The 24,410-nt window shown below is 50.3% G+C and overlaps 1 protein-coding gene across 1 annotated transcript; it reads left to right on the top strand.

Moving 5' to 3' along the window:
• The first annotated feature begins 7,896 nt into the window (after positions 1–7,896).
• CD300E (CD300e molecule) lies at positions 7,897–18,752 on the top strand. Its single transcript, XM_043905610.1, has 4 exons — positions 7,897–8,038; positions 13,556–13,903; positions 14,274–14,385; positions 15,472–18,752. The coding sequence occupies exons 1-4, from the start codon at positions 7,999–8,001 to the stop codon at positions 15,785–15,787; spliced, it is 816 nt and encodes a 271-aa protein (XP_043761545.1). The 5' UTR covers positions 7,897–7,998; the 3' UTR covers positions 15,788–18,752.
• Positions 18,753–24,410: the final 5,658 nt, after the last annotated feature.

Consider the following 24,410-nt stretch of genomic DNA (forward strand, 5'->3'; position numbering starts at 1 on the left):
GCCGTTTCGTTTTCTACACAGTGTCTTTTGATGAACAGAAAATACTAATTTTAATTTTTTTCCCCTGATGCTGGGAAAGGTTGAGGGCAGGAGGAGAGGGGGCGACAGAGGCTGAGATGGTTGGATGGCATCATCGACACGATGGACATGAGAGTTTGAGTAAACTCCAGGAGGTAGTGAAGGACAGGGAAGCCTGGCGTGCTGCGGTCCATGGGGTCACAGAGAGTTGGACACGACTTAGCGACTCAACAGCAGAAGACTAGCTCCTGGGACACAGTCTCTCAGGGGGCTCTGAGGACCCGCTCAGGAGAGGTGAGGCGGCAGGTGAGGATGTACGTGATTTTGGTGAAGAGAAGAGAAGCTTCTCTCCCGGATTCTTAGCCTCCTCCATGTGGCGGCTTTCCCCAAGTGCACGTGTTCTGGGCGGTTCTGGCGGGTGCGGGTCGGGCAGTGGGGAGAGGCCCAGACGGCAGCTCTCCCGTCTCCTGCGTCCCGTGCAGCCTGCAAACCCTGGCTCGGGGGCAGGGGGCCAGCAGGGCGGGGGATGAGGCTGTGATTCCTTGGGAAAGGAACCTGCCTACTTCCTGGCCACCGAGCCCTCAGTCTCCTTTATAAGCTCGTTTCCTGCTCCCTCCACTGGCTTTCCCCAACCATCCCAAAGGACACCAAGCGGAACTGGGACTTGTGAGCCTGATGAGATGACGCCTGGCTTCAGGGCCTTTCTGGGCTTCCGTCTTCTTATCTGTAACCTGGGGATGATGGTAACCATCTGACGGCTTTGTTGTGAGCTTTAGAAATAGTTGGACTTCCCTGGTGGCCCAGGTGGTAAAGAATCCACCTGCAGTGTGGGAGATCTGGATTTGATCCCTGGGTTGGGAAGATCCCCTGGAGCAGGAAATGGCAACCGACTCTAGTAGTCTTGCCTGGAGAATTTCATGGACAGAGGAGCCTGGCGGGTACAGTCCTTGGAGTCTCAGAGTCGGACATGACTGAACAGACATGCATGCACGTCTTAGAAATAATTTGGGCCAAGCCTCCAGCACCGTGCTCAAGGCAGGACAGCAGTTGCTGTGACCAGGAGCCCTGTTTGGCCTCCTCTGACGGCTGCAGCTCCACTTACTGTTCCCCTGAGATGCTCTTGGTCTTTTCCAGAAACTTGGGCTGTCAGCGCCCTACGGCCACCTTCTCACTCAGCTTTCCACCAAAACATTTGACTTTCCACATACAGAGTCCTGCCCAGGAACAAAGGTTCACACCCCGCCCATGGTTGAGCAGAACCCACTGACCCAGGCACCTTTCTCTTCCCTGGAATCTTCGAAGGAAGTGAGAGGTGTCTGTGGTGAGAGACAGAGAGAGCTCTGAGACCTGGCTGCTTAATGTTTATTAATTAAAAAAAAATGATATGTCTTCTTCCAAGAATTAACTTTAACATTTTCAATAAACATAACCATATTAATAATGATGATTTAGACATAAAACCTAAAGCTTAATTGACTTGTTTTCCACTGTTATTTCCTTTATATTACTTCTTCCTCAAACTAACATTATTTGGGTTCATTTCTTGGTTGGGTGGAGTGCTTTGAATTCTTTTTTATGTTTCTTTCTTTTAAAGCCTACAGATGAAAAAAAAAATAAAGACTACAGATGGATAGTGTACGTGCAGAGTCCTTGTATTTTATTTTATTTATTTATTTTTTATTTTTATTTTTTTTGAGTCCTTGTATTTTAAAAACATGTTTTTTTTTTTTTCTTTGTGAAGTGTAGTATTCTTGGGCATTGATTTTTCTCTCTCAAAATCCATGGAAATTGTTCCATTACATATATATGTATATTTAATTATACACACATAATTAATTTATTAATTATATCTAATATGTATATTTAAATATACATATTCAATGTGTTATTTAACATGTATATTTGAATATACATATTTAATGTAAAATTTAATATGTATATTTAATCAACATATGCATACACATATAATTAACATGCATATATACACATATATGTATGTATATGTATGCTTTATATATACATACATGTATATATATAATCATATGTGTACATTTAAATGTAAGGTATATCATGCTTAGAGAAGGCTGTATAAAGCATATATGTGTAGTTTGCAGAATAATTTTAGAGCAATGTTTATTTATTTTTTTGGCTCTGCCTTGTGGCATGTGGGATCTTAGTTCGCCAAACAGGCATTGAACCTGTGCCCCCTGCAGTGGAAACTCAGAGTCCTGACCCCTGGGCCACCAGGGAAGCCCTTGAAGTGGTGTTTGTATAACTCCAATGAGGTTAAGAAAAAGAACAGCTTATTAGTCACTTGCCTGTTCGTCCTCAGGTCCTCTCCTTGGCCTTCATCTCGCTGTCTACCTACCCATCTGTCATCTGCTGGCATACCTTATTTTATTGCCCTTCACAGATAGCGTGGTTTTTTAATCAGTTGAAGGCTCAGTGTCACATTTTGGTAATTTATAGCCGAGCAGCACCGGGAAGGATTCCTCCTTTTGAGAAGGACATGCCCCTGAGCCCCCAGCCGCTCCAGCTGTCGGTCTCCTCATTGCTTATTCACTCTGCCGTGCTTTTCATCTGTCTTCCCAGCAGTCTATGGAGATGCTCTTGACCCGTCCAAAGGCACCATCTCTGTTTGCATCTTCCTTGGCTTCTCAGCAGCATCTGACTCAGTTGATCACTTTTCCCTGGCAGACACTGGCTCCTTTCTTAGCTTTCAGACTCTCCTCGTTGACCTCCTACTTCCCTTTCCTCCTCCTTACTTTACTTTATCACTTTCTCCCCTTCTTGATTTAGAAGACATTTCAGAGCCTGGCAGCTCAGCTCTTGGACCTCTCCACTCATCCTTTGGGTACCTCACGCAGTCTCATGGTTTCAAATACCAGTAACCACTGCTTTCTTCCAAATGTGTGTCTCTCACCTGGATCCCTCACTGCATATTCAGTTCCCCCCTTAACACCTCCACCTGACGTCTAACGGATGTTGGGAGCTTACTACATCCTTGTGGGCGTCTAGATCCATCCTCACCATCAAAGCCCTTCTCCCATCTTAGGACGTGTCACCAGTTTTACGGGCTGAGTTGTGTCCCCTGAAAACTTACATTAAAGTCCTAACTCCGGGACTTCCTTGGTGGTCCAGTGGTTAAGAATCTGCCTGCCAATGCAGTGGACACGGGTTTGATCCCTGGTCCAGAAAGATCCTACGTGTCGTGGAGCAACTAAGCCTGCGAGCCACAACTATTTGTGCTCCACAGCAAGAGAAGCCACTGCAAAGAGAAGCTCGCCCACTACAGCAACGAGGAGCCTCTGCTCGCTGCAACTAGAGAAAGCCCTTGGGCAGCGGCAAAGACCCCGTGCAGCCAAAAAAAAAATAAATAAAAAGAAATAAGTCCTAACTCCCAGTAACTCAGAATGTGACTGTATTTGGCGATCAGGTCTTTAAGGAATTAAGTTTAAATGGGGGCATTGTTGTGGGCCCTAACCCAACATGACTGGCATCTTTATAAGAAGAAATTTGGACACAGACACACGTAGAGGGAAGACCACGTCGACACAGCGAGAAGATGGTCATCTGCAAACTGAGGCCTTGGGAGAAACCAGCCCTGCTGAACCTTGCTCTTGGACTTCCAGCCTCCAGAATTAGGAAAAGATAAGGACCTTTGTTACGGCAGCTCTAGCAAACTGGTAACACTGACACTGACCCAGTTTTGTCAGAGGAAACCTGGGAGTCACTCTGGATTGCTCCTACCCCCGCCCCCTCATTTTGCATCTAGTTCGTCACAAATCCTGATGCTTCTGCTTCCCAGAACGGCCCAGGAGTGCAGACTTGGGTTCATCACTGCGTCAGGCCGCCGTCACGGCCCTCCCTGGTGACAGCAGAGCCGGACTCCTCTCTGCTTCTCCTTTTCCTACGTCCGCACCGCGGAGTGGTTGTTTTAATACATAAACCAGAACCCACACTGCCCAAAACCCTGCGGTGGTTTCCCACGGCTGTCACTGAACAGTCCAGCTCTTTACCGCGCTTGACAAGGCCCCTCTCAGACCCTCGCATCTCTCTCCCCCACGGTGTGCCGGGCTCCCCTGGTTTCCTTCCGGTTCTTTGAATTCATCCAATGGTTTCTCATCTCAGGCCCTTTGCGTATGCTCTTCCCTTGGCCTGAAACGCTTCTCACTGAGCTAAGGGTCTCTCAGCCCTGGCCCTGCTGACACGCTGGGCTGGGTACCTCTTGGTGGTGGGGCCGTCCCGCGCACTGCGGTGAACACAGCATCCTTGACCCCTGCCCACTAGACGGTAACACATCCCCCACCCCGACTGTGACCACCAACACTGTCTCCAGGCTTTGCCAAACGTCCCCTGGGGGCAGAAATCCCTCCTCTGAAACCCACTGCCATAGCTCTTTATTTTTCATTTAGTTTTAAATTGTATTTTGGTTGCTGTGAGTGGTCTTTCTCTGGGTGCCGAGCGCTGGGGCGGGGTGCCCTTCACAGGGCGGGGGCAGAGCTGCTGGTTTTGAGGAAGCAAAGCCCTGACTCGAGTCTGCCTTGGCTCCCGCTCAGCTCTGCAGCTCTGGACACCCAGCTCGGGACCCGCCCCTTCACCACACGTGGTGCTGTTTCCTGTTCTAGGGCCAAGCAGGTGTGTTGCCTTAAAGGTCCGGGAGCACCGAGAATGCAAACAGAACACGAAATCTGGTGCAGTGGGTCAGGGGACCTTCAGCCTCTATCGGACTGGAGGTGTAGCGTCCACTCTGAGTCCAGCTGTTATTCCTGATTGCAGACTACCAAACTTTCTTTGATCTGTCTTTCCCAATACACTGCATTGACACAGTCCAGATCTCCTTGTTTTTTTGCCCCAGGCTGTTCCTGATTGTCTCGGGAACGGTCAGCAAATGCGTGGGCAGTGTTCATACCTGACGCTGACCCGGTGTTCCAAGGTCCATGCTTTCATGATGCCATTCATACTCTTTTCTGGGTCTGGCCTTGGGGTTTGTAACAAGGCTATTACTCTAAGAAAAATATATTTTTAATTAAATATATTATGCTCAGTCGCTTCAGTCATGTCTGACTCTTTGCAACCCTATGGATTGTAGCCTGCCAGTCTCCTTCGTCCATGAGATTCTCCATGCCCTCCTTCCGGGGATCTTCCGGACCCAGGGATGGAACCTGTGTCTCCCGCATTGCAGGTGGATTCTTCTACCCTCTGAGCCACCAGGGAAGCCCTAAGCATATTTTATATCTCATTATATTTTCTCTCTTTTGATTACCTGCAATTAGTCTATCTATATCAGAAGTAAACTTCAAGGTAGTAAGAGTGGTTTTTTCCATTGGCTAATTTCCCTTTTCTATCAAAGAGGGTGTCTCCTGGGCTCAGGGCAGTTTGGGACAGCACATAAAAGCAGGAAGTGAAAGGTCGGGAGAGGGGGACCCCAGAGAGTGGAGGAAGAAAAGCAGGATGTTGGTGGTTGTGGTGGTGATGATGGCGGGCGAGTGAGAGAGAAGGGCTAGACTTTGGTTGTGTTGAGTTGGAGATGCCAGTGGGGTCAGGATGGAGCCGTCCCAAGGTCACGGGGCTCAGCTGGGCCCTTGGGGCGAGGGGCCGGAGACACCAGGCAGGAATGCCAGGTGTGACCAGAGTCGCTTAGGGGGCCAGTGGCTATCCATAGGTGAAGACCGCCTGCTTCCTCCGGAGTCACGTGGAGTTGTACCAAGTGAATAGAACCCAGAAGAGAGTGCCCACATCTTGGGCCATCAAAGGAAGATGGTGGGGGCCAGGAAGAAGCACGCAGGTCTCTAACTGGCCTGGGCTGAGCTGGGCTGGACTTGGCCTGAACCCTCTCTCTGGCCTGAGGTCACTTTCTAGGTTGTTTGGACCCTGAAAAACCACCATACCATCTAAAGTAGCTCCTGTTACCCGCCCAGTGACAATCCCAAGGGTGTTCTGCTTTCAGAGTTCCACTTCTACAATAATAACGGGTAAGAACGATTGCTAGGCACACGTGGGGAGGGTTCCATCCTAAGAGCAAAGGACGGCAAGCTCTTTTCGTCAGGACCAGACAGTACACATCTTAGTCTTTGTGGACATCTGGTCTCTGCCACAACCACTCCACTCTGCTGCTGGAGCCGGAAAGCCACATAGACAACATGTAAGTGAACCAAGGTAGCTGTGTTCCAGCACAACTTATTTACGCAGGCTAAAATTTTACTTCCATGAAATTTTCACATGTCGTGAAATATTTTTGCTTTCGATATTCCCTCCAACTCTTTAAAAATGCCAAACTGTCCTTAGCTCATGGTCTGTGCCAAAAAAGGGGAGGGCTGGAGGTGTGGCTGTGGGTTTGTGTTCATCCCTTATAACCCTACAAGCCTCATCGATTCCCAGTGTGCTTTTCTTTTTCTTTTTTTGGCGGGAGTGGGTGGGGTGGGTGTTGCACTGTGTGGCTTGTGGGATCTTAGTTCCCTGACCTGGAATTGAGCCTGGGCTCTCAGCAGTAAAACCATGGAGTCCTAACTACCAGACCACCGGGGAGTTCCTCTATACTACGTCTTTACTTGTCATGTCATGAGAAACTGACCTTGGAGCTCACATTTGTATGTGGTGCAGCTTAGGTGCCTGTTTCTATGGGAGACTCTTTAATACGTGGCTGCAAGCGGTCAGGATGGTGTCGTGATTCCGCAAGGCTTTCCTTCACTCTGATTTGAGATTATGGGGTCTCTTTACAGATCCCAGCTTTTGGCAGGGAGCTCCAGCTCCTGCCTGATATAGACCTGAGACGTCAGCTCCTGGCCCTGAGTGGCTGTTTTCTTTATTTATTTGGATATTTATTGATTTATTTGGCTGTGTGTGTCTTAGTTGTGGCATGTGGTTGAACCCAGACCCCTTGCACTGGGAATGTGGAGTCTTAGCTACTGGGCCACCAGGTCCCGAGTGGCTGTTTAAATGCCAGCCTCTCTCCTCCTGAAAGAGAACTGTCCATTTCTAATAGTTTCCATTAGCTGTTCAGTATCAGGTCCCACTCCTGGTCTTGGCTTTCAATTCCCTTTACATTTCTGGCACTTGGGGATGTTCTTTGCATGATTTTGACCTCAGTTATATATATTTCAACTTTCAGGGTTGTGTTTTATACAGAATTCCTATTTGGGTCTAGGAGGAAGTCTCTGTATTGACTCATCTACCATACTGGGTGAACTTTCTCATTGGATTTTAGTGAAATGTGACCACATTAGTCATATTTTATATATATTTTAAGCCACCAGAACTTGATTTTGCTTACTTGAATTTCCTTTACTTTATAAACAACTCCAGGATCATATTGGGGAATAAAAAAAGAAAGCAGAAAAAAGCAACATAAAAACAAGGGCAGAGGGACTGGAGATTTGTTTGATCCTCTTGGTGGATCGAATAACGTGAGGACCATAGCCTCCCTCCGGCTGTTATCAGTGTTGAAGAAATGACACAGGAAGGGACTTCCCTGATGGTCCAGTGGCTAAGGCTCCGCCCTCCCGGTGCGGGGGCCTCAGGATCGATCCCTGGTCGGGGAACTCAGATCCCACATGTGATGTGGTGCGTCCAGAAACAAAACAAAAACAACAGTAGCAACAAAAGTAGGCCGCCAGAGAGGAGGGAAGACAGAGAAAGGCAAGGGACAAAGGGTCTCCTCTGTTGTTATATCTAGGGATTGAGATCATGAAGGCCAAGGTATGACCCAAACCTCATATTGTTACTAAACGGACAAAAAAGTTGCTAGATTTCTCTTGCTGATTTGTCTATTCTCTGAAGTGTCTCTTGCCACCCTTCCCCTTTTTCTAAGTAAGGCTTCAAATTAGGAAGTAGCTAAGAAATTATAAAGGAAGTAGATGAGCAAGTAACGCAAAGGAATGTTGAACAAGTGGAAGGTGGGTGGCCCAGGCTCAGTTGTTGACACCTAGACTTCAGCTGGAACCTGGATCCTCTGGGGCCACCTGCCAGGGAGATAGGACCATGTGGCTGCCCTCAGCTCTTCTCCTTCTCTGCCTCCCAGGTGAGTGGGGCTGGGGCCTTTGGGAACTTGGTTTTGCAGGGGGCAGAACCGTAGAACAGTAGAAGATCTGTCCTGGGTTCAAGCCAGAGGCAGAGCATCAGCAGAAATGGGAGGGAAGCAGAAATCAGTTCATCTGCCTTTTATACATTCAGACATTCATCTTATGGTCCTACACACACTTGTTGAGCCCCACTGTGTGCCTACACGCACTTATTGAGCACCAACTGTGTACCAGGACTGTTCTGGAAGTGGTAATTCAGAGCAATTTCTGCACTCAGGGACTCGTGATTGGATGAAGGGGTCAAGTTACTACGCTACTGCATGAAACTAGGGCTTCCCTGGTAGCTCAGACAGTAATAAATCTGCCTGGAAGGCAGGAGATGCGGATTCGATCCCTGGGTTAGGAAGATCCCCTGGAGAGGGGAATGGCAACCTACTCCAGAATTCTTTTTATTAAAAAAAAAAGAATTTATTGATGGCTGCACTGGGCCTTCATCACTTTCTCTGGTTGCGGCGAGCAGGGGCCACTCTGTGAGGTGCATGGCTTCTCATTGCGGGCGCTTCTCTTGTTGCAGAGCACAGGCTCGAGGCGTGCAGCCTCAGTACTTGCCCTGCAGCATGTAGAATCTTCCCTGCCCAGGACTGAATCCATGTCCCCTGTCTTAGCAGGCGGATTCTTAACCACTGGACCACCGGGGAGCCCCCCGCTCCAGTATTCTTGCCTGGAGAATTCCCTGGACTGTGGAGCCTGGAGGGCTACAGTCAACGGGGTCACAAAGAGTCAGACATGCGTGGAACTTGCTATAGAAGAGATTCGCTCATGTGGTGATGAGCGTGCACACAGGGCCCCCAGTTCTGCTCCTGGAAGGATACAGGTCTCCCTGAAGCATGACTGGGAGTTAGTCTGGAACGATGAATGAGTCAGCTGAGTGGAAAATCGGAGTAGCTGATGCAAAAGCGCGGAGATACTGGAGGCTGTAGAAAGCTCAGGAAGGAGCAGCCGCGCTGTCTGGCCAGGGCTCAGTTGAAAGGGGTACGAAAGATTTGTCAGGATGGATGAACCAAGAGTCTAGAAGCGCAACCTCTGCTTCCACGTTAAATCCCTCCTGGAAGAACATGATCAAATTGTTCCTCAAAGGTTGAGCTTTCAGAAGAGGACATCTTTAAAGAGACATTCACAGTGCGGGAGAGCACATTTTTAACGTCAATTTTTATTGGAGTATAGCTGATTTACAGTGATGCGTTAGCATCTACAGTACAGTCAAGCGAATCAGCCGTATGTGTACATACATCCCCTCTTTTCTGGATTTCCTTCCCGTTGAGGTCACCGTGGAGCACTGCGTAGAGTCCCCTGCGCTCCACAGCAGGTTCTCACATCTACTCTATACACAGTAATGTGTACAAGACCGTCTCAACCTCCCAAATCCTGCCGTCCTCCCCACTTTCCACCCTTGCTGTCCGTGTCTTAGTTCCCTATATCTGTGGCTCTGCTTTGCAAATAAGATCGTCTGTACCATTTTTTCTAGATTCCACACATATGCATTAATATATGATATTTGTAAATTTAGGATAAAAATTAGAGGATTTTCTTCATGCTTTTAGAGTAATTTTTATGTTAGGCTCCCTCACAAAATGTAGAGCCTGCCCAATGTAATCACAGACTCTTCTGGAAAAGTGGGTGGAAAAGGGGGAGATTTAAAGGATCTATTGTACAGCACAGGGAACTCTGTTCAATGTTCTGTTCAATATGTAAAAATGTAATTAGGAAAATAATTTGAAAAATAATATATATATATATTTATACCCATTCCAATGTTCTTGTCTGGAGAATCCCAGGGACGGCGGAGCCTGGTGGGCTGCCGTCTATGGGGTCGCACAGAGTCGGACACGACTGAAGTGACTTAGCAGCAGCAGATGTGTAGAATGTATTCCACATGTATAACTAAATCACTTTGTTGTACAGCCCAAAACTAATGCAATATTGTTCATCAACTGTACTCCAAAGTAAAATAAAAAGTTTAAAAAAAAATAAAAAAGGAAAAAGAAACCAGTCATGGGGTAGAGTATTCACACCTTGGAAACCGGCAAACACTACGAATCAGGCTTCTCCCCTAGGGAGTTGGTTTACCAGCATATCAGTGCTTGTTTAATCTTCTTGTTTAAATCTAATAAAATGTCTAAGTGCCCCAGCCTGGGTGCAGTTAAACTGAAGGTGGAAACCTCTTCCCACCTCTTTCTGTGGAACTGGCTGAACTCTCCAGAGCTACGGCCTCATTTTTGCGTCTTGAGAACGTTTGCAGCTGATGTTTCACGTGGGCTCAGATCGGAACTTTGAAGTCACTTGTAAAGATTTAAGTTTCAGTTCTTCTTTTTCATCCCAGCTCCCTCCCCCACCCTGTGCACCCATCTGGGGTTACAAACACGATATGGAAAAATGTGATTACTTTAAATTTATGGAGGGCACCCACGAGGGTTGTAAGGGATATACAGAAAGATGGTAAGGGCGATTCCAGAACAAAGAGAAAAAGAATGAAGATGGAGGAAGTGAATTCCAATATAGAATGAGCAAGAATAGTACTTATATTTATTAAGCACATTACAACCTACAAACACTTTCAAACCTACGGTACAACTTAGCCCTCTGAGCAACTTTTCAAAAAATTGTATTGGATCGCAGTTGATTCACAATGCTGTGTACGGCATTCACGTGTATAGCAAAGTGAATCAGTCATTCGGACATAAGTAAAAGTTGCTCAGGCGTGTCTGACTTTTTGCCACCCCATGGACTGTAGCCCACCAGGCTTCTCTGTCCGTGGAATTCTCTAGGCAAGAATACTGGAGTGGGTAGCCATTCCCTTTTCCAAGGAATCTTCCCAACCTAAGGATGGAGCCTGGGTCTCTTGCTTTGCAGGCTGCTTCCCTGGTGGTCAGCAATAAAGAGTCTGCCTGCAACACATATACATGTATCCATCCTCTTTTAGGTTCTTTTCCAGAGTATTGAGTAGCGTTCCCTGTGCTATACAGTAGGTTCTTATTAGCTATCTATTTTATATACAGTAGCATGTATATTTCGATCCCAACCTCCCAGTTTATCCTTTCCCCAACTCTCCCCCTGGTAACCATAACACTGTCACCCACATCTGTGACTCTATCTCTGTACCATTTTTCAGATCTCACATATAAGCAATATCATATGGTATTTGTCTTTGTCTGACTGGCTTCACTCAGTATGACAAACTCTAGACCCATCCATGTTGCTGCAAATGGCATGATTTCATTCTTTTTTATGGATGAGTGATACTCCGTTGTGTATATAACATGTACTACATCTTTACCCATTCCTCTGTTGGTGGACATTTAGGTTGCTTCCGTGTCTTGGCTGTTGTAAATACTGCTGTCGTGAACACTAGGGTGTGTGTATCTTTTTGAATTATGGCTTTCTCTGGACATATGCCCAGCAGTGGGATGGCTGGGTCACATGGTAGCTCTATTTTTAGTTTTTTAAGGAACCTTCCTACTGTTCCCCTCTGAGTAATTGACGCAAGCAGGGCAGTTAATATCATTCCCACTTTACAGATAAGACTGTGAAGGGATTAGTGACATATCCAGTAAGTGAAAGAACTGAAAATTAAATCCAGATGAGCCTCCTCCCCAGGGCTCTTTCCGACGCCCACGGGGTACCTAGAACAAAGCAAAGCCTGTGATGTTCACAAAACTGCTCAAGGTGCGACCTGCAGACTGCTCTGCTGACCACCTCCTGTTTCCATTCTGAACTCATTGCTCTCCGACTCTCGCTCCTGTGAACTTCAAGCAACCAGCAAACACTCTCCTTAAAAAATGCACACACGAATTTATATAATCCCACGTAAGACTTGCTAATCTTGCATTCAGGCACATTCTAGCAGGACAGAGGAGAGTACTCTCTTGGAATTAGTAGAATCTTCTTTTTTTCTGTTAACTTCTGGTGTCCAGATTGGGTTGGTCTTGGCTGGATGCCTTCTCATCACTGGTCCATAGAAGGCCCTCTTTTATGTTAATCATATATAATTTAGCAAACCTCTGTGAGCTCACTGGCCAACCCAAGATGATGCAACCCAACCCAAGGGATGCTACCTTTAACTTAGACCTACCAGCTCCTTCCCAATCCAACCCGGCTTCCTCATTCAAACACCAGTAACTTGGTATCACTTGTCAACATATTTCATGAACATTTGCTTTTGACATATTTGTGGGTTAGGTAGAAATTGGGCTGTGATCTTATAAGCCACCTTCTAAATCTGAGGGTCTGTGATGAGAGCCAGAGATTTATCTTTTCTCCCTTGAGAACATGTGGAGAGCAGAGTAAACAAGAAGTTATACTCTTTAAAAAAGACTGCTTGCTTCATCAGGTCTCAGCTGTGGCGCGTGAGGGCTTTGGTGTGCCAGGTGTGGTCTCCTGTTGTGTCTCACACACTCTGGTTGCAGTGTGTGGGTTCTTCATTTCAGCATTTAGGATATTAGTTCCCTGACCAAGGATCAAATCCATGTCCCCTGCATTGCAAGGCAGATTCTTAACCAGCGGACCACCAGGGAAATCCCAAGAAGTTGTATTCTTAAAGAAATAGTTTGAATTACAAAACACCCAGGATGCAGAAATCTTACTCCAAAGGGAAGTATTTTGGTTACACGACCAAACTTCATGCCTTCATGCCGGCAGAGGCTGCAGGGTTAAGGACAGCGCAGGATAGTAAAAAGAGCGACATAAAGCCCTTTGCAGGAACATGGATGGACCTAAAGAGTGTCATACTGAGTGAAGCAAGTCAGAGAAGGAGAAATATCCTATGACATCCCTTATATATGGAATCTAAAAAGAAATGATGCAAATGAACTTACAAAATAGAAAAAGACCCACAGACTTTGAGAACAAACTTATGGTTGCCAGGAGGGTCTGATGGGAGGACGGGATACTTAGGGAGCTGGGTATGGACATGTACACACTGCTGTATTTAAAATGGAAAACCAGCGAGGACCTACTGTGTAGCACAGGGAACTCTGCTCAATGTTACAGGGCAGGCTGATGGGAGGGGAGTTTGGAGGAGAATGGACACATGTATTTACAGTTGAGTCCCTTTCCTGTTCACCTATCCTGATGTTGTTAACCAGCTATACCCCAGTAGAAAATAAAAAGTCTAAATTAAAACAAAGCAAGCAAACAACAAAAAAGAACAGGGCAGGACTGCCAGCCCTCTCTACTCCCACCTCCAACTGTGGTCCGACTCCCCGTGTTCCCAGGGACAGGGTACCCGTGCAGTCAGGCAGCGTGTCTGGGTCACCGGGCAGAGGTCTGAACTGGTCCTGCTGCCCGCCGTCTCCAGACCCTCTGGCTTAGGTCTTAAATCCAGGTGTCTCTCCAGGTCCCCATCCCCGAGCCTGGAGTGGTCCATGCCTCCCTGGTAGCTTTCCCCTTGGGCTTCAAGCAAAGAGCTGCTGATGGGGCCTCTTGGGACGGAGTCCTGGGATCTGGCTTGTGTTTTCCAGGCTCTCTGTCACTGACGGGCCCCGGCTCTGTGGCGGGCACTGCGGGGAGCTCTCTGCGTATCCGGTGTCAGTACGAGAAGGCATATAAGGGGCATAACAAATACTGGTGCCGAGGAAAGTATGGCACAACGTGTCGCAAGATTGTGGAGACCGAAGGAGAGGAGAAAGAAAAGAGGAACGGCCGCGTGTCCATCAGAGACCACACGGATAACCTGACCTTCACAGTGACCTTGGAGAACCTCAACATAAACGACACTGGATCCTACTGGTGTCGAATTCAGACTGTCTGGATCCTGGACGTGTTGTCCTTGGACCCCTCAGTCCAGGTTGAGGTGTCTGTTTCCCCAGGTAAGAGCTCCCCTTGGTCCAGCAGCAGAGCTTATGGGAAAAGAGTGCGCTTGCGGACAAGGATGGGCGCTAATGAACAGTGTCCTGGGTCTTGTCTTGTCCTCTGTCTCACTGGTGTTGGGAGGAGCCTAGGGTGCAGTCAGGGAGGAAGGCAGCTGACCCTTCAGCTTTGGCGTGGGCTGGGGGGCATAGGTACCCCCCACACGGCACCACCCTTGCCCTTACAGAGAGGCAGAGACCCCTGAACACACTGACTCGCTTCAGTAGAAAGTAGTGGTCACTGGATGATTCTGTGTGACATCAGAGCCACATGGGTGCTTAGTGTGGGACTGGGGAGACAGTGATGCCTGGGGCATGCTTTGATCTCCAGCGCCAAGTACCACCCCAGGGAGCATCGCCTGTCCGGCTGTACCGGCTACCTTCCCGACAGTGAATGATGGACAGAACCTCAGCATCAAGGAGATGTCGAACCACTGCCCAGGGTAAGGGCCCCAGGCCTGGAGACCATGGGGAAGGAGGGTCAGCAGCCTTAGGGGTCCTGGGGTGGGGGCTGGCAGCATGCCATGACCTTTGTACCTCACCGTCTGCTGGGTTTCCCTCCAGCTCTGGTTCTGATGTTTATATTCTCCAAAGCTGCATGTAGAGTGGAGGATAGCACCCGTTCTGTGAACCTCTCCCCCAGGGGCAGCTGCAGGGACACAGATGGAGGCTGGTTTCAGGTGGACTTGAAGCCCCTCCTCCCACCCCCACCCTCCCCGTCTCCCTTCTCATGGGGCTCTGGATGCGGGGGCCTGATTCCGCGGCCCCTAGCCCAGGCTCTCATCTAAAGGTCTTTGCTCTACCAGAGATTCTGCTTCCCGGAGCTGCCTGGGGGTTCTGTGGGAGGTGCGCTGGTTCCAGGCTGACATTTGGGTCTGTCTCCTCCTTCCAAAGATACCCAGAAGGGCTGTGATGCTGTCAGACCCTGAAGGGAATGGGGGGCGATGTCTCTGAAGTCTGGGTGAGGACTGGTTGTAAGAAGTCAGCCGATAACAGGGGAAACTGTGTGTGCAGGAAAGGGATGGAGAGGCTGAGTTTGGACGCATGCTTCTCGAAGCAGGCGCTGCCTGGTCCCTCTCCTCCCTCCGTTCCATTCCCTCCCTTTAAGGAGAGTCCCAAGGGCAGTTCCTGAGGCAGGAATGATGACAGGAATCCCAGAGAGGGATTGCCCTGACTTGGGTCTCTTCCGGGTTTGATCCTGAGCTATCTAGGAACTTCCCTGGTGGCTCAGATGTTAAAGCGTCTGCCTACAATCCGGGAGACCCGAGTTTGATCCCTGGGTTGGGACGATCCCCTGGAGAAGGAAATGGCACCCCACTCCAAGACTCTTGCCTAGAAAATCCCATGGATGGAGAAGCCTGGTGGGCTACAGTCCACGGGGTTGCAAAGAGCTGGAGAAAACTGAGCGACTTCACCTTATCTAGGCTTCAGTGTCAGGATGCGGGGGTGGGGGCGGGGGGGGAGCGGGAAGGGTCCTGGGACCTCCTCCAGAGGTGGCAGCTCATTTCCGGACACCATGTCTCCCACAGGTCCCGGCTCAGCAATGTCCACTTCCTGCTCCTGGTCTTCCTGAAGCTGCCCCTATTCCTGGGCATGGTCGGGGCTGTCCTCTGGGTAAACAGACCTCAGAGGCGCCCTGGAGGAAGAGAGAGACAGCTTGACCATGGAGGTCCACCGTGCAGCATGCTGTCCCTAGGAACGCCCTTTCCAGGAATACAGCTCTTCAGACTGGACAAGAGAGACCTTCAGATTCTGGGCTCCAGGGCAGGGGGGCAGCAGTTGCTAGATTCTGGAAGGACTCAGGTCTTCTGGGGGCACTGGTCCAGGGAGGGTCCCGGATCTTAGAAGACACTCGTTCTGAGTCCTCAGGTGAGGGAGGGCTCCGTCACCCCTGCCCTTGCTTGGGGGTTCTCTTTTCTTCTCCCCATATCCCCTGATTCCTGGGTCTCACACCCACGTCCCAAGGGCAAGAATTCTCTGGAAGTTGCATGCTCAGAGGCCTGACATTTTACTCTTCTCCTTGGCACAAAAGCTTCTTGGTTCAGCATTGCCAGGGAAATGACCACCTCCCGCCTGCAGACAGGAGGCTGCCTGAGGACACACCCCTCCCAGCTTCAGTCCTGGGCTCACAGGACTCCATCTGCTCCTCTGGGACAATCCCAAGGGAGTTTAGTCCTGACAGAGTTTGCTCATGCAGCTGCCTGCTGACCTGTGAGCTCAGGGTTTCTTCCTCTTTTCCAATGCCTCTTTGGCTTCGAGCCTTCTTGTGTCCTTGTGACCGGAGTCTGACTTGGCTGAGTGCATCTCTGTCTGGCCCAGCCATGACTGAGCAGCTTCGAGTTACAATTCTGTGGCTGTTTGGAGCAGTGATGGTAGAAGGAGGCAGTGGATACCTCTACTATCACTCCGGTAATTCCCTAACTCGGAGGGTCTCCCGTGCACAGAGTCGATGGAGAGTCCAGGTTTATCCAGTTTAGGAGAAGTCTGGTTGAGACCGTCTATCAACAATTAACCGTCTTTGCAGAAGAGGCAGACATAGCTCCAAGCACAGGGCACAGGACACAGAGGAAAGGAGATGCTTCCCCACGTTGGGATTGCGCAATGCCACCATAACCATAGGCGCCCTTAGCCCAGGGGAGTGCTCGGTTGGTTCTTGGACGCATATCCATCACTCCCTCCCTGAAGTTTGCAGGCAAGAGTTGCACAGTCTGTCAGCCTTTCCACTCACCTTTCTGCACCCGTAGTGACCCTTTTCCTCTGAGAGCTCCTCTGAGCACTGAGTTCTCCGGCAGGGCTGCTGCTCTCTGAACCTAAGCTCTGATGTGTCTCCCATAAGGGTGCGGACATTCATGGCATCTCAAGGAGAGCTGGGGCTGGCCCCAGACTCAGCTGAAGGAAAACCTCGTTCTAAAGAGGCACATACTAGTCGTGACTGTAAAATATACACAGGGTGGTATAGAAAGCATAATAATGGACAAGAGGAGAGCTTGCGATGCACTTTCTAAGGAAGATAAACTCACAAGTCAGTAGAGTGCAGGCAGGGCTGGCCAGGGCCACTGGGCAGTCACAGGTGAGATGCTTCATGACATCAGAGGGGAAAATATTATGTCACACCGGCTGGATCAGGGGGAGGAGGTGATATTTGAGACTGATGTTAAAGGAGGTATACACTTTCAGTCGAGTGGGGTGGTAAGGGGGGTTGGGGAGCCGGGGGGAAGGAACATATTCAGAGCAGCAACAGCAGAAGTGAAAACAGGGAGCCAGAAAATACTCATTGTAATAGTCAGTCCGAGAAGACCAATCAGCGGAGTGTGAGGTTCACACGCAGTTTCCCATGGTGGCCGTGTGTTTCGTATTCCAGTGGGATGAAGTTGTGGCAGTGCAGTCCTAACTGCAAAACCTTGGAAGACCTAGGAAAACTAGGGTGGGGGTGTGTTGAAGGGGTTTAGAATCCAACTTCTACTCAGGCTTTGCTGGAGACACTTGGATGAATTTGAGCAGATCAACCTGGAGTCATGGATGTGTTCTAGGAAGGCTTACCCAGCTGATGAGTAGGATAGTCTGAAAGGAAGAGTCTGGGAGTACGGAGATGTCAAGCTTGGAAGACCAGAAGGGTAGGCATCATTGAGAGAAATAGGGAAGTCAGGAGCAGGCTAGGGTGAAACAGAGCTTGGTTTTCTCCATGAGACTGGGATTAGCAGGCATAGAGGAACAGTAGGAAGCTAGAGATGTGGGTTAAAGTGTTAATGCTGGAGGGAAGATGTGTGGGGCAGTAAACCGGAGCCCGGGGAGAGGGGGAATCATCAAGGGAAGAGTTCTGGGCCAAGGACAGAGTCTTTGAAGCCCCTGCAGTTAGGAGGGACTGGGGGCTTTCCAGGAGGCGCTAGTGATAACGAACCTCCTTGCCAATGCAGGAGACAGTAAGATACTTGGGTTAGATCCCCGGGTCAGTGAAGATCCCCTGAAGGAGGGCATGGCAACCCACTGCCCTGGAGAGTTCCCATGGACAGGGGAGCCTGGTGAGCTACAGTCCATGGGGTTGCAAAGAGTCCGGACATGACTGGACTGACTGGGCACGCATGCACACAAGACAATAAACAAGCAATTGCATAGATCAATATTGGGAAAATTGACATTTTTACTATGTTGAGTCTTCCATCCACAAATGAGGTGTATCTCTCAATTTATTTAAATATTCTTTGACCTCTGTCATCAGCATTTTGCAACTTTTAGCACACAAATGCTATGCAGGTTCCATTAGATTTTTACCCAGGTATTTCTTATTTGGGGGGAAGCAGTTAGCAATAGTGTTTTATGTTCTACCAACTTGTTGTTAGTATCTAGAAATATGATTCTCTTGTGTGTGTATTGATTTTATATCCTGCGATCTGGTTGAACTCATTTATTGGTTGAGCAGTTTGTTTTTGGTAGATTCTGTGGGATTTTCTACATAGACAATTATGTCATCTGAAAAAAGGGACACTTTTATGCTTCCTTTCCAATCTTCAAGTTTTAGTGGTGTCCTGGAGGCCCAGGGAAGCCCTGGGAAGGTTTAAAATACTCTGATGCCATGTAGAGGATGTGGCATTGTGGGTCCACTGCTTTCAGCAGAGAAGCTGGGGGACTTCCCTGGAGTCCAGTGGTTGAGACTCCATGCTTCCAAAGCAGGGGGTGTGGGTTCGATCCCTGGTCATGGAATTAAGATCCCACAGGCTGCATGGCATGGCAAATAAAGAGAGAAGCTGGAAGTGAAATCCCTCATGTTCACATACAGGCAACAGATTCCATTAATAAAATACAATGATCAAAATGAAACACGTCCGTAAACCCATGCAGGTTATGGGTACAGTCTGTGACTTCTGAGCAAAGCAGAGAATTTCAGAACACCGTGTGCCTGCGTGGTATTTATGCCTGGGGCCATATGGTGCCCTCAGCAGGCTTGGGAACTGACCTTCTCAAGAGCGCAGATGGATCTGTGGGGACGGTGGGTGAGCCAGACGCATGCTGGTCCAGGGGCAAACTCGACTCTGCTACCTGGCTCTGCGACTGGGCACCCAGGGTCCTCGCCCTTCATGTCTCCTTGTTCTTATCTGTGACGTGAAGGTGCTGGATCAAGACTTGTGTGTGGCAGCTTTAAAGCATGACTTCGAAGTTCCTTGACGCTCCTCCTATTAAGGGTCTGGACTTCCTTCCCCTCCTGAGTCTGGGTGAACTGGGACTGCCCCAATCACAGACTGGAGCCTGGGTGCACTGGGACTGCCCTGATCATAGCCTGGAGCAATGTTTCCCAATGCTTTCCCCATTATCATCCTCCTAGAGATCCTCTGGGGGAGGAAATGGCAGCCCACTCCAGTATCCTCACCTGGGAAATCCCATGGACAGAGGATCATGGTGGGCTACAGTCCATGGGGTTGCAAAGAGTCAGACGTGACTGAGCGACTATACCACTAGCAGAACCATCAGTTACAGTTTGCGTCTACATGTAGGGAGTCTAGTCACGACCTCCGTGAGGGGATAAAAAGGTGTCTTCTAGGTCTCTTCCCTCTACTTGCTGCCAAGTCACAATTGCCAGATATGTTCTAACTCTTGTGTTTGATTTAGGGTCACTTCACACCCTCTAGAATATATGGGTCGTCCTCTCATACATAAAAAATGAAACTGGTGTCCCAACGAAATCTCAAAGGAGCACAGGAAATCCATAGATTTTAATAGGAAATGTACAGCAGAAATGTACAGCTCACAAACACATGAGCCGGGCTCTGGACCAACCGCATCTTCAATTATCTGTGTTCAGGCCACTCTTCCTCTAGGAGGTATAGATGCAACAGAAGGTGGCCTTGGTGGACCCCTGTACACCCGGCCCATGGTGGGGGGTCTTTGCCCATCTAGACACTCGTTAAAGCTTCTTAAAGAATAGTTTTGTTTATTTTTTTTGGCCACATGCGGTCTCTGTTGCTGGGTGCGGGCTTTCTCTAGTCATGGCAAGCAAGGGGGGCTATTCTCCGTCACAGTGCATGGGCTTCTCATTGCAGTGGCTTGTCTTGCTGTGGGGCTCCAGCTCTGGAGCTCAGGAGTTGCGGCGCATGGGCCTAGCTGCCCCGAGGCATGTGGGACCTTCTCGGGCCAGGGATCGAACTGGTGTCCCCCTGCATTGGCAGGCGGATTCCCAACTGCTGTACCACCAGGGAAGTCCCAAAGCTTTTTAGTTTAATTCCAGTTTTATGTAAACCGATGGGTCTAGAATTTTGAAACCCATTGTTGGGCAGGAGTCCTGAACAAGGTCTTAGTCAATTATCTTCGGAAGAGCTGCCCCCCTCTAGAGTCACAGGGACGGAGGCATTGAAAGGACACCCCCCGCTCCAGGTGAGATCACAGGGGCCTCCGAGGACCCCGTGTGTAAGGGGAACACCATCTCCCCTCCTCTCTTTGATCCTGCGGTAGAGGCTGCAGGAGGCAGAGAGGCCCCGTCAGGCTTCTGAGGCCAGGATGAAAGGGATCTTCACCGCAGCAGGAACGCTCATCTCCTTTGGGACTGAAATCACCGCTCCTTCTCTGATAAGAAGTCAGGAGCGTCTTCTCCATCCGCTTGGCAGGCGGGCAGGTGGGCGGGCGGGCGGGTGTTGGTGGTGAGCGCGCTGCGGTTCTCCCGCTCAGCCCAGCTCACTGCCCCCTGGGCTGCCCCAGACTCCTGCTCAGCCACGGCGCAGCTCACAGCAGGCCCCCAGCAGGGCCACCTTCACGAAGCTCAAGAGCACCACGTGGATGCTGCAGAGGAGGACGCTTACGAGGCACAGGTCACAGGAGTGAGCTTCGTCTTTAGGGGAGCCCCGGGTCCTGCCTCTCTCCCCTGTCCCTGAGTTCAGACCTGGGTGAGGGAGGGGCAAGCCTGCGTCCCTGCTGGGGAAGTCTCCTCGAGGGGCGCAGCCATTCTGCTCAAGGGCCAAGCCTTCAGGGCCTCCCTACAGGCTCGGCACCGGGGGCCGGCACCCTCTGCTGTCTGTTACCATCCCGCCCTGTGACTGCTCTCCCACGATCCTCCTCAAATCCCCCGCAGTCTAGACCCTCTCCTGTCTTTCTGATTCGGCCTCAGCTTGCCTGGCCACCTTGTGTTGCCCTTGGTAAATTCTGCCTGTCGTCCAAGCTCAGATCTAATATCACCTCTTAGAAGCGGAGAAAGGTTCCTCTGTCCCATCAACCTGGCTTTTTACCTGTTCGGTTCTCCTGGGAGGGGGTCTGGTAAATTCTGCCCGTCGTCCAAGCTCAGATCTAATATCACCTCTTAGAAGCAGAGAAAGGTTCCTCTGTCCCATCAACCTGGCTTTTTACCTGTTCGGTTCTCCTGGGAGGGGGTCTGTCCCTGCTCTGGCCCCCATCAGATAGTGCATATAAGAAGGAATATCTCATATAACACACACGTATTTTTTAAATTGGAGGGTAATTGCTTTCCAATGTTGTGTTGGTTTCTGCCATAGAGCAACGTGAATCAGCCGTAGATACACATATGTCTCCCCCCGCTTGAGCCTCCCTCGCACCCCCACCCCATCCCGCCCCTCTTGGGTTGTCACAGAGACCGGGTTGTGCTCACTGGCTATCTGTTTTGCATATGCTAATGGGCTTCCCTGGTGGTTCAGCTGGTGGTAAAGAATCTGCCTGCAAAGTGGGAGACCTGGGTTCTGGTTTGATCCCTGGGTCAGGAAGATCCCCTGGAGAAGGGAATGGCAACCCCCTCCAGTATTCTTGCCTGGGATACCCCATGGACGGAGGAGCCTGGTGGGCTACAGTCCATGGGGTCGCAAAGAGTTGGACACGACTGACCGACTAACGCGGACAATGTGTGTGTTTCAATGCTACTCCCTCAACTTGTCCCACCCTCTGCTCCCCCTGCTGTGTTCACAAGTCTGTTGTCTGTATCTGTGTCTCTATTGCTGCCCTCCAAATAGGTTCAGCTGTACTATTTTTCTAGATTCTGTATATATGCATAATATACAATATTTAACACGATAATGTATTTGTGTTACATATATGTACACATAACACATATCTGACACTTGGTCTAGTTACACTGCTGGGCCCTCAGTTGTCTCGGCTCCCTGGATAGTCCCTCCCAGTACAGAAGAGGGTCTGATCCCCTCTCCCACAAGCAGTGCCAAGACCCCCCCTCTCCCCTCAATGCACCCCCCCCACCCAGCACGCCAGCCTTGGTCTCTGCCTCCATCTGCCCTGAGCGTGGTGAGTCATGTAGTCACTACCTGTTTTCCTGAGAGAGAGAGCGGGCACGCTGCAATGCCGGCCTTAAAATAGCCCTTCACCCACTGTGCTCTTCTCACCCGTCCCAGCTCAGGGACTGCCCCACCCTCCCCTCCCTCCGCCCCCTGCCCACTGCCCCGGGCTTCTCCAGCTTCTCTCGAAGCCCTACATTCTGTGGCTCCACGGGACAACTCCCCAACAGCAATGAGCAAGACAGGAGCGGGGCGTGAAGCATCTCCCATAACCTCGTCCCTTTCAGACTCATTACTGAGCAAATGAGAGCCCTCCAAGCAACAGGACCCTCGAGAAAGGAAGCTGGACCGTAGCAGGGGAGGAAGATGAGAGAGGGCGATTCTGGGAGGCAGGACCCAGGGAGAAACTGGACCTTGACCGTGGGAGCCTGCGGGCACCAGGCTATGCTGGGGGGAAACTGGGGCGGCGTGAGGGGGAGACGCTGCCCTTTGATGAGAGAGCTGACCTCTGAAGGGGGTGGGCTTCAGGCTGCTGTCACGCCTCTCTCCCATGTTGTGAATGTGAGAAAGCAGGAACCCCAGCTCCCCACTCCCTCCTGGGACGTCCTGACACCTGGGGAGAGGAGGACCAGAGCATATGCCTGTGACCCTCCCGAGCAGATTAATGGCCCTCCCCTTCCCAGGGGGCTCAGTGGTAAACAATCCACCTTCCTGTGCGGCAGACAAGGGTTCCATCCCTGGGTCAGGAAGATTCGCTGGAGAAGGAAATGGCTACCCACTCCAGTATTCTTGCCTGGAGAATCTCAAGGACAAAGGACCCTGGCGGGCTACAGTCCATGGGGCCACAGAGAGTGGGACACGACTGAGCATGCGCACATTCACAAAAGATGTCCTAACCCCCAGAACCTGTGAATGTGTTATATTACACAGCAAGGGAGCGGGGGGGGGGGCTCATCGTGCAGACAGATTTAAGATTGGCGATCCACTGACTTTGAGAGGGGAGCAACATAATGTGGGGAAGATGATGTGTTATAGCTGGCTTTGAAGCTGGAGGGGGCCAAGAGCCAAGCAATGCAGAGGCCTCTTGTTTAGTTGCCTTGCTGTGTCCGACTCTTTGCGACCCCATGGACTGTAGCCTGCCAGGCTCCTCTGTCCATGGAATTCTCCAGTCAAAAATACTGGAGTGGGTTGTCATTTCTTCCTCTAGGGAATCTTCCCAACCCAGGGATCGAACCTGTGTCTCCTGCATTGGCAGGTGGATTCTTTACCACTGAGCCCATTTGGAAGCCCACAGTGGCCTCTAGAAGCTGGAAAAGGCAAGGAGGTGGATGCTACCCCAGAGCCCCTGAAGGAACTCAGTCCTGCCAGCCCCTTGATTCTAGCCCAATGAGGCTTATTTCAGATTTATGGTCTCCAGAGCTAGGAGATAATACAATTGTGATGCTTTACGCTACCAATGGACATGAGTTTGAGTAAACTCTGGGAGTTGGTGATGGACAGGGAGGCCTGGCGTGCTGCAGTCCGTGGGGTCACAAAGAGTCGGACACGACTGAGCGACTGAACTGAACTGAACTGAAGCCACCAGTTTTGTGGCGATGTTACAGCAGCCACAGGAAGCTCACCCAGAGTGCTTCCCTTCTGGCACACTCAAGGCTGAACCCCACCATGCCTCCTTTTGCTTCTCTGGGTCTGGGGGGCAGGTCAGAGGGAGACCACAGCCTTGCCTCCTGCAGCCCAGCTGGAGAACTTTGCTCTGGTTCCTCGCAGGGAGTGAGTAGCTCTGTCAGTCCTCAGAGGCATAAACGGGGAGGGGGAAGCCCAGGACAGATGACTGTTTCTCCTCTCTGCACAGGAGACATCAGAGGGGCCATGTGGGGGTCCTAACAGGCCCCGAGGGAAGCAGCCACCGGGCAGCCGTGGGGAAGGTCTGCAGGAGGCTGTCTCTGCTTGCCTGGTGAGGACGCTGCTCAGGGCCGTGGGTTGGCTGCTGCTGACGCTCTGGGGGGCTGGAGCGAGGAAGCCGGGCTGGCCAGTGTGTCTGCTGTCACAGGATCAATTCTTTCTGTGGTCACAGGTCCTGTCGTGAATGTTGTTGACAGGGAGGGTGTTGCTTTTCTTGCTGAACACAAAGGGCAGAGTGTGGCTCCCAGGGTGACCCGGGCGGTTCCCCTTGGCCTTCTCCACCCCCGCCCCTCTCCCCCGGGGATTAAGAACCATTCGGTCTGAGCACCTCCGATCAACCACCCTGG

This window comes from Cervus elaphus, chromosome 5, assembly GCF_910594005.1.
Source record: "Cervus elaphus chromosome 5, mCerEla1.1, whole genome shotgun sequence".
Taxonomy (NCBI): Eukaryota; Metazoa; Chordata; class Mammalia; order Artiodactyla; family Cervidae; genus Cervus; species Cervus elaphus.

Excerpts from the sequence above, each read along its gene's own strand:
- CD300E (XM_043905610.1), top strand. The coding sequence starts at position 7,999 with ATGTGGCTGCCCTCAGCTCTTCTCCTTCTCTGCCTCCCAG. Across the intron at positions 8,039-13,555 it reads TCTCCTTCTCTGCCTCCCAG|GCTCTCTGTCACTGACGGGC; the intron begins GTGAGTGGGGCT and ends TGTGTTTTCCAG. Across the intron at positions 14,386-15,471 it reads ATGTCGAACCACTGCCCAGG|GTCCCGGCTCAGCAATGTCC; the intron begins GTAAGGGCCCCA and ends TGTCTCCCACAG.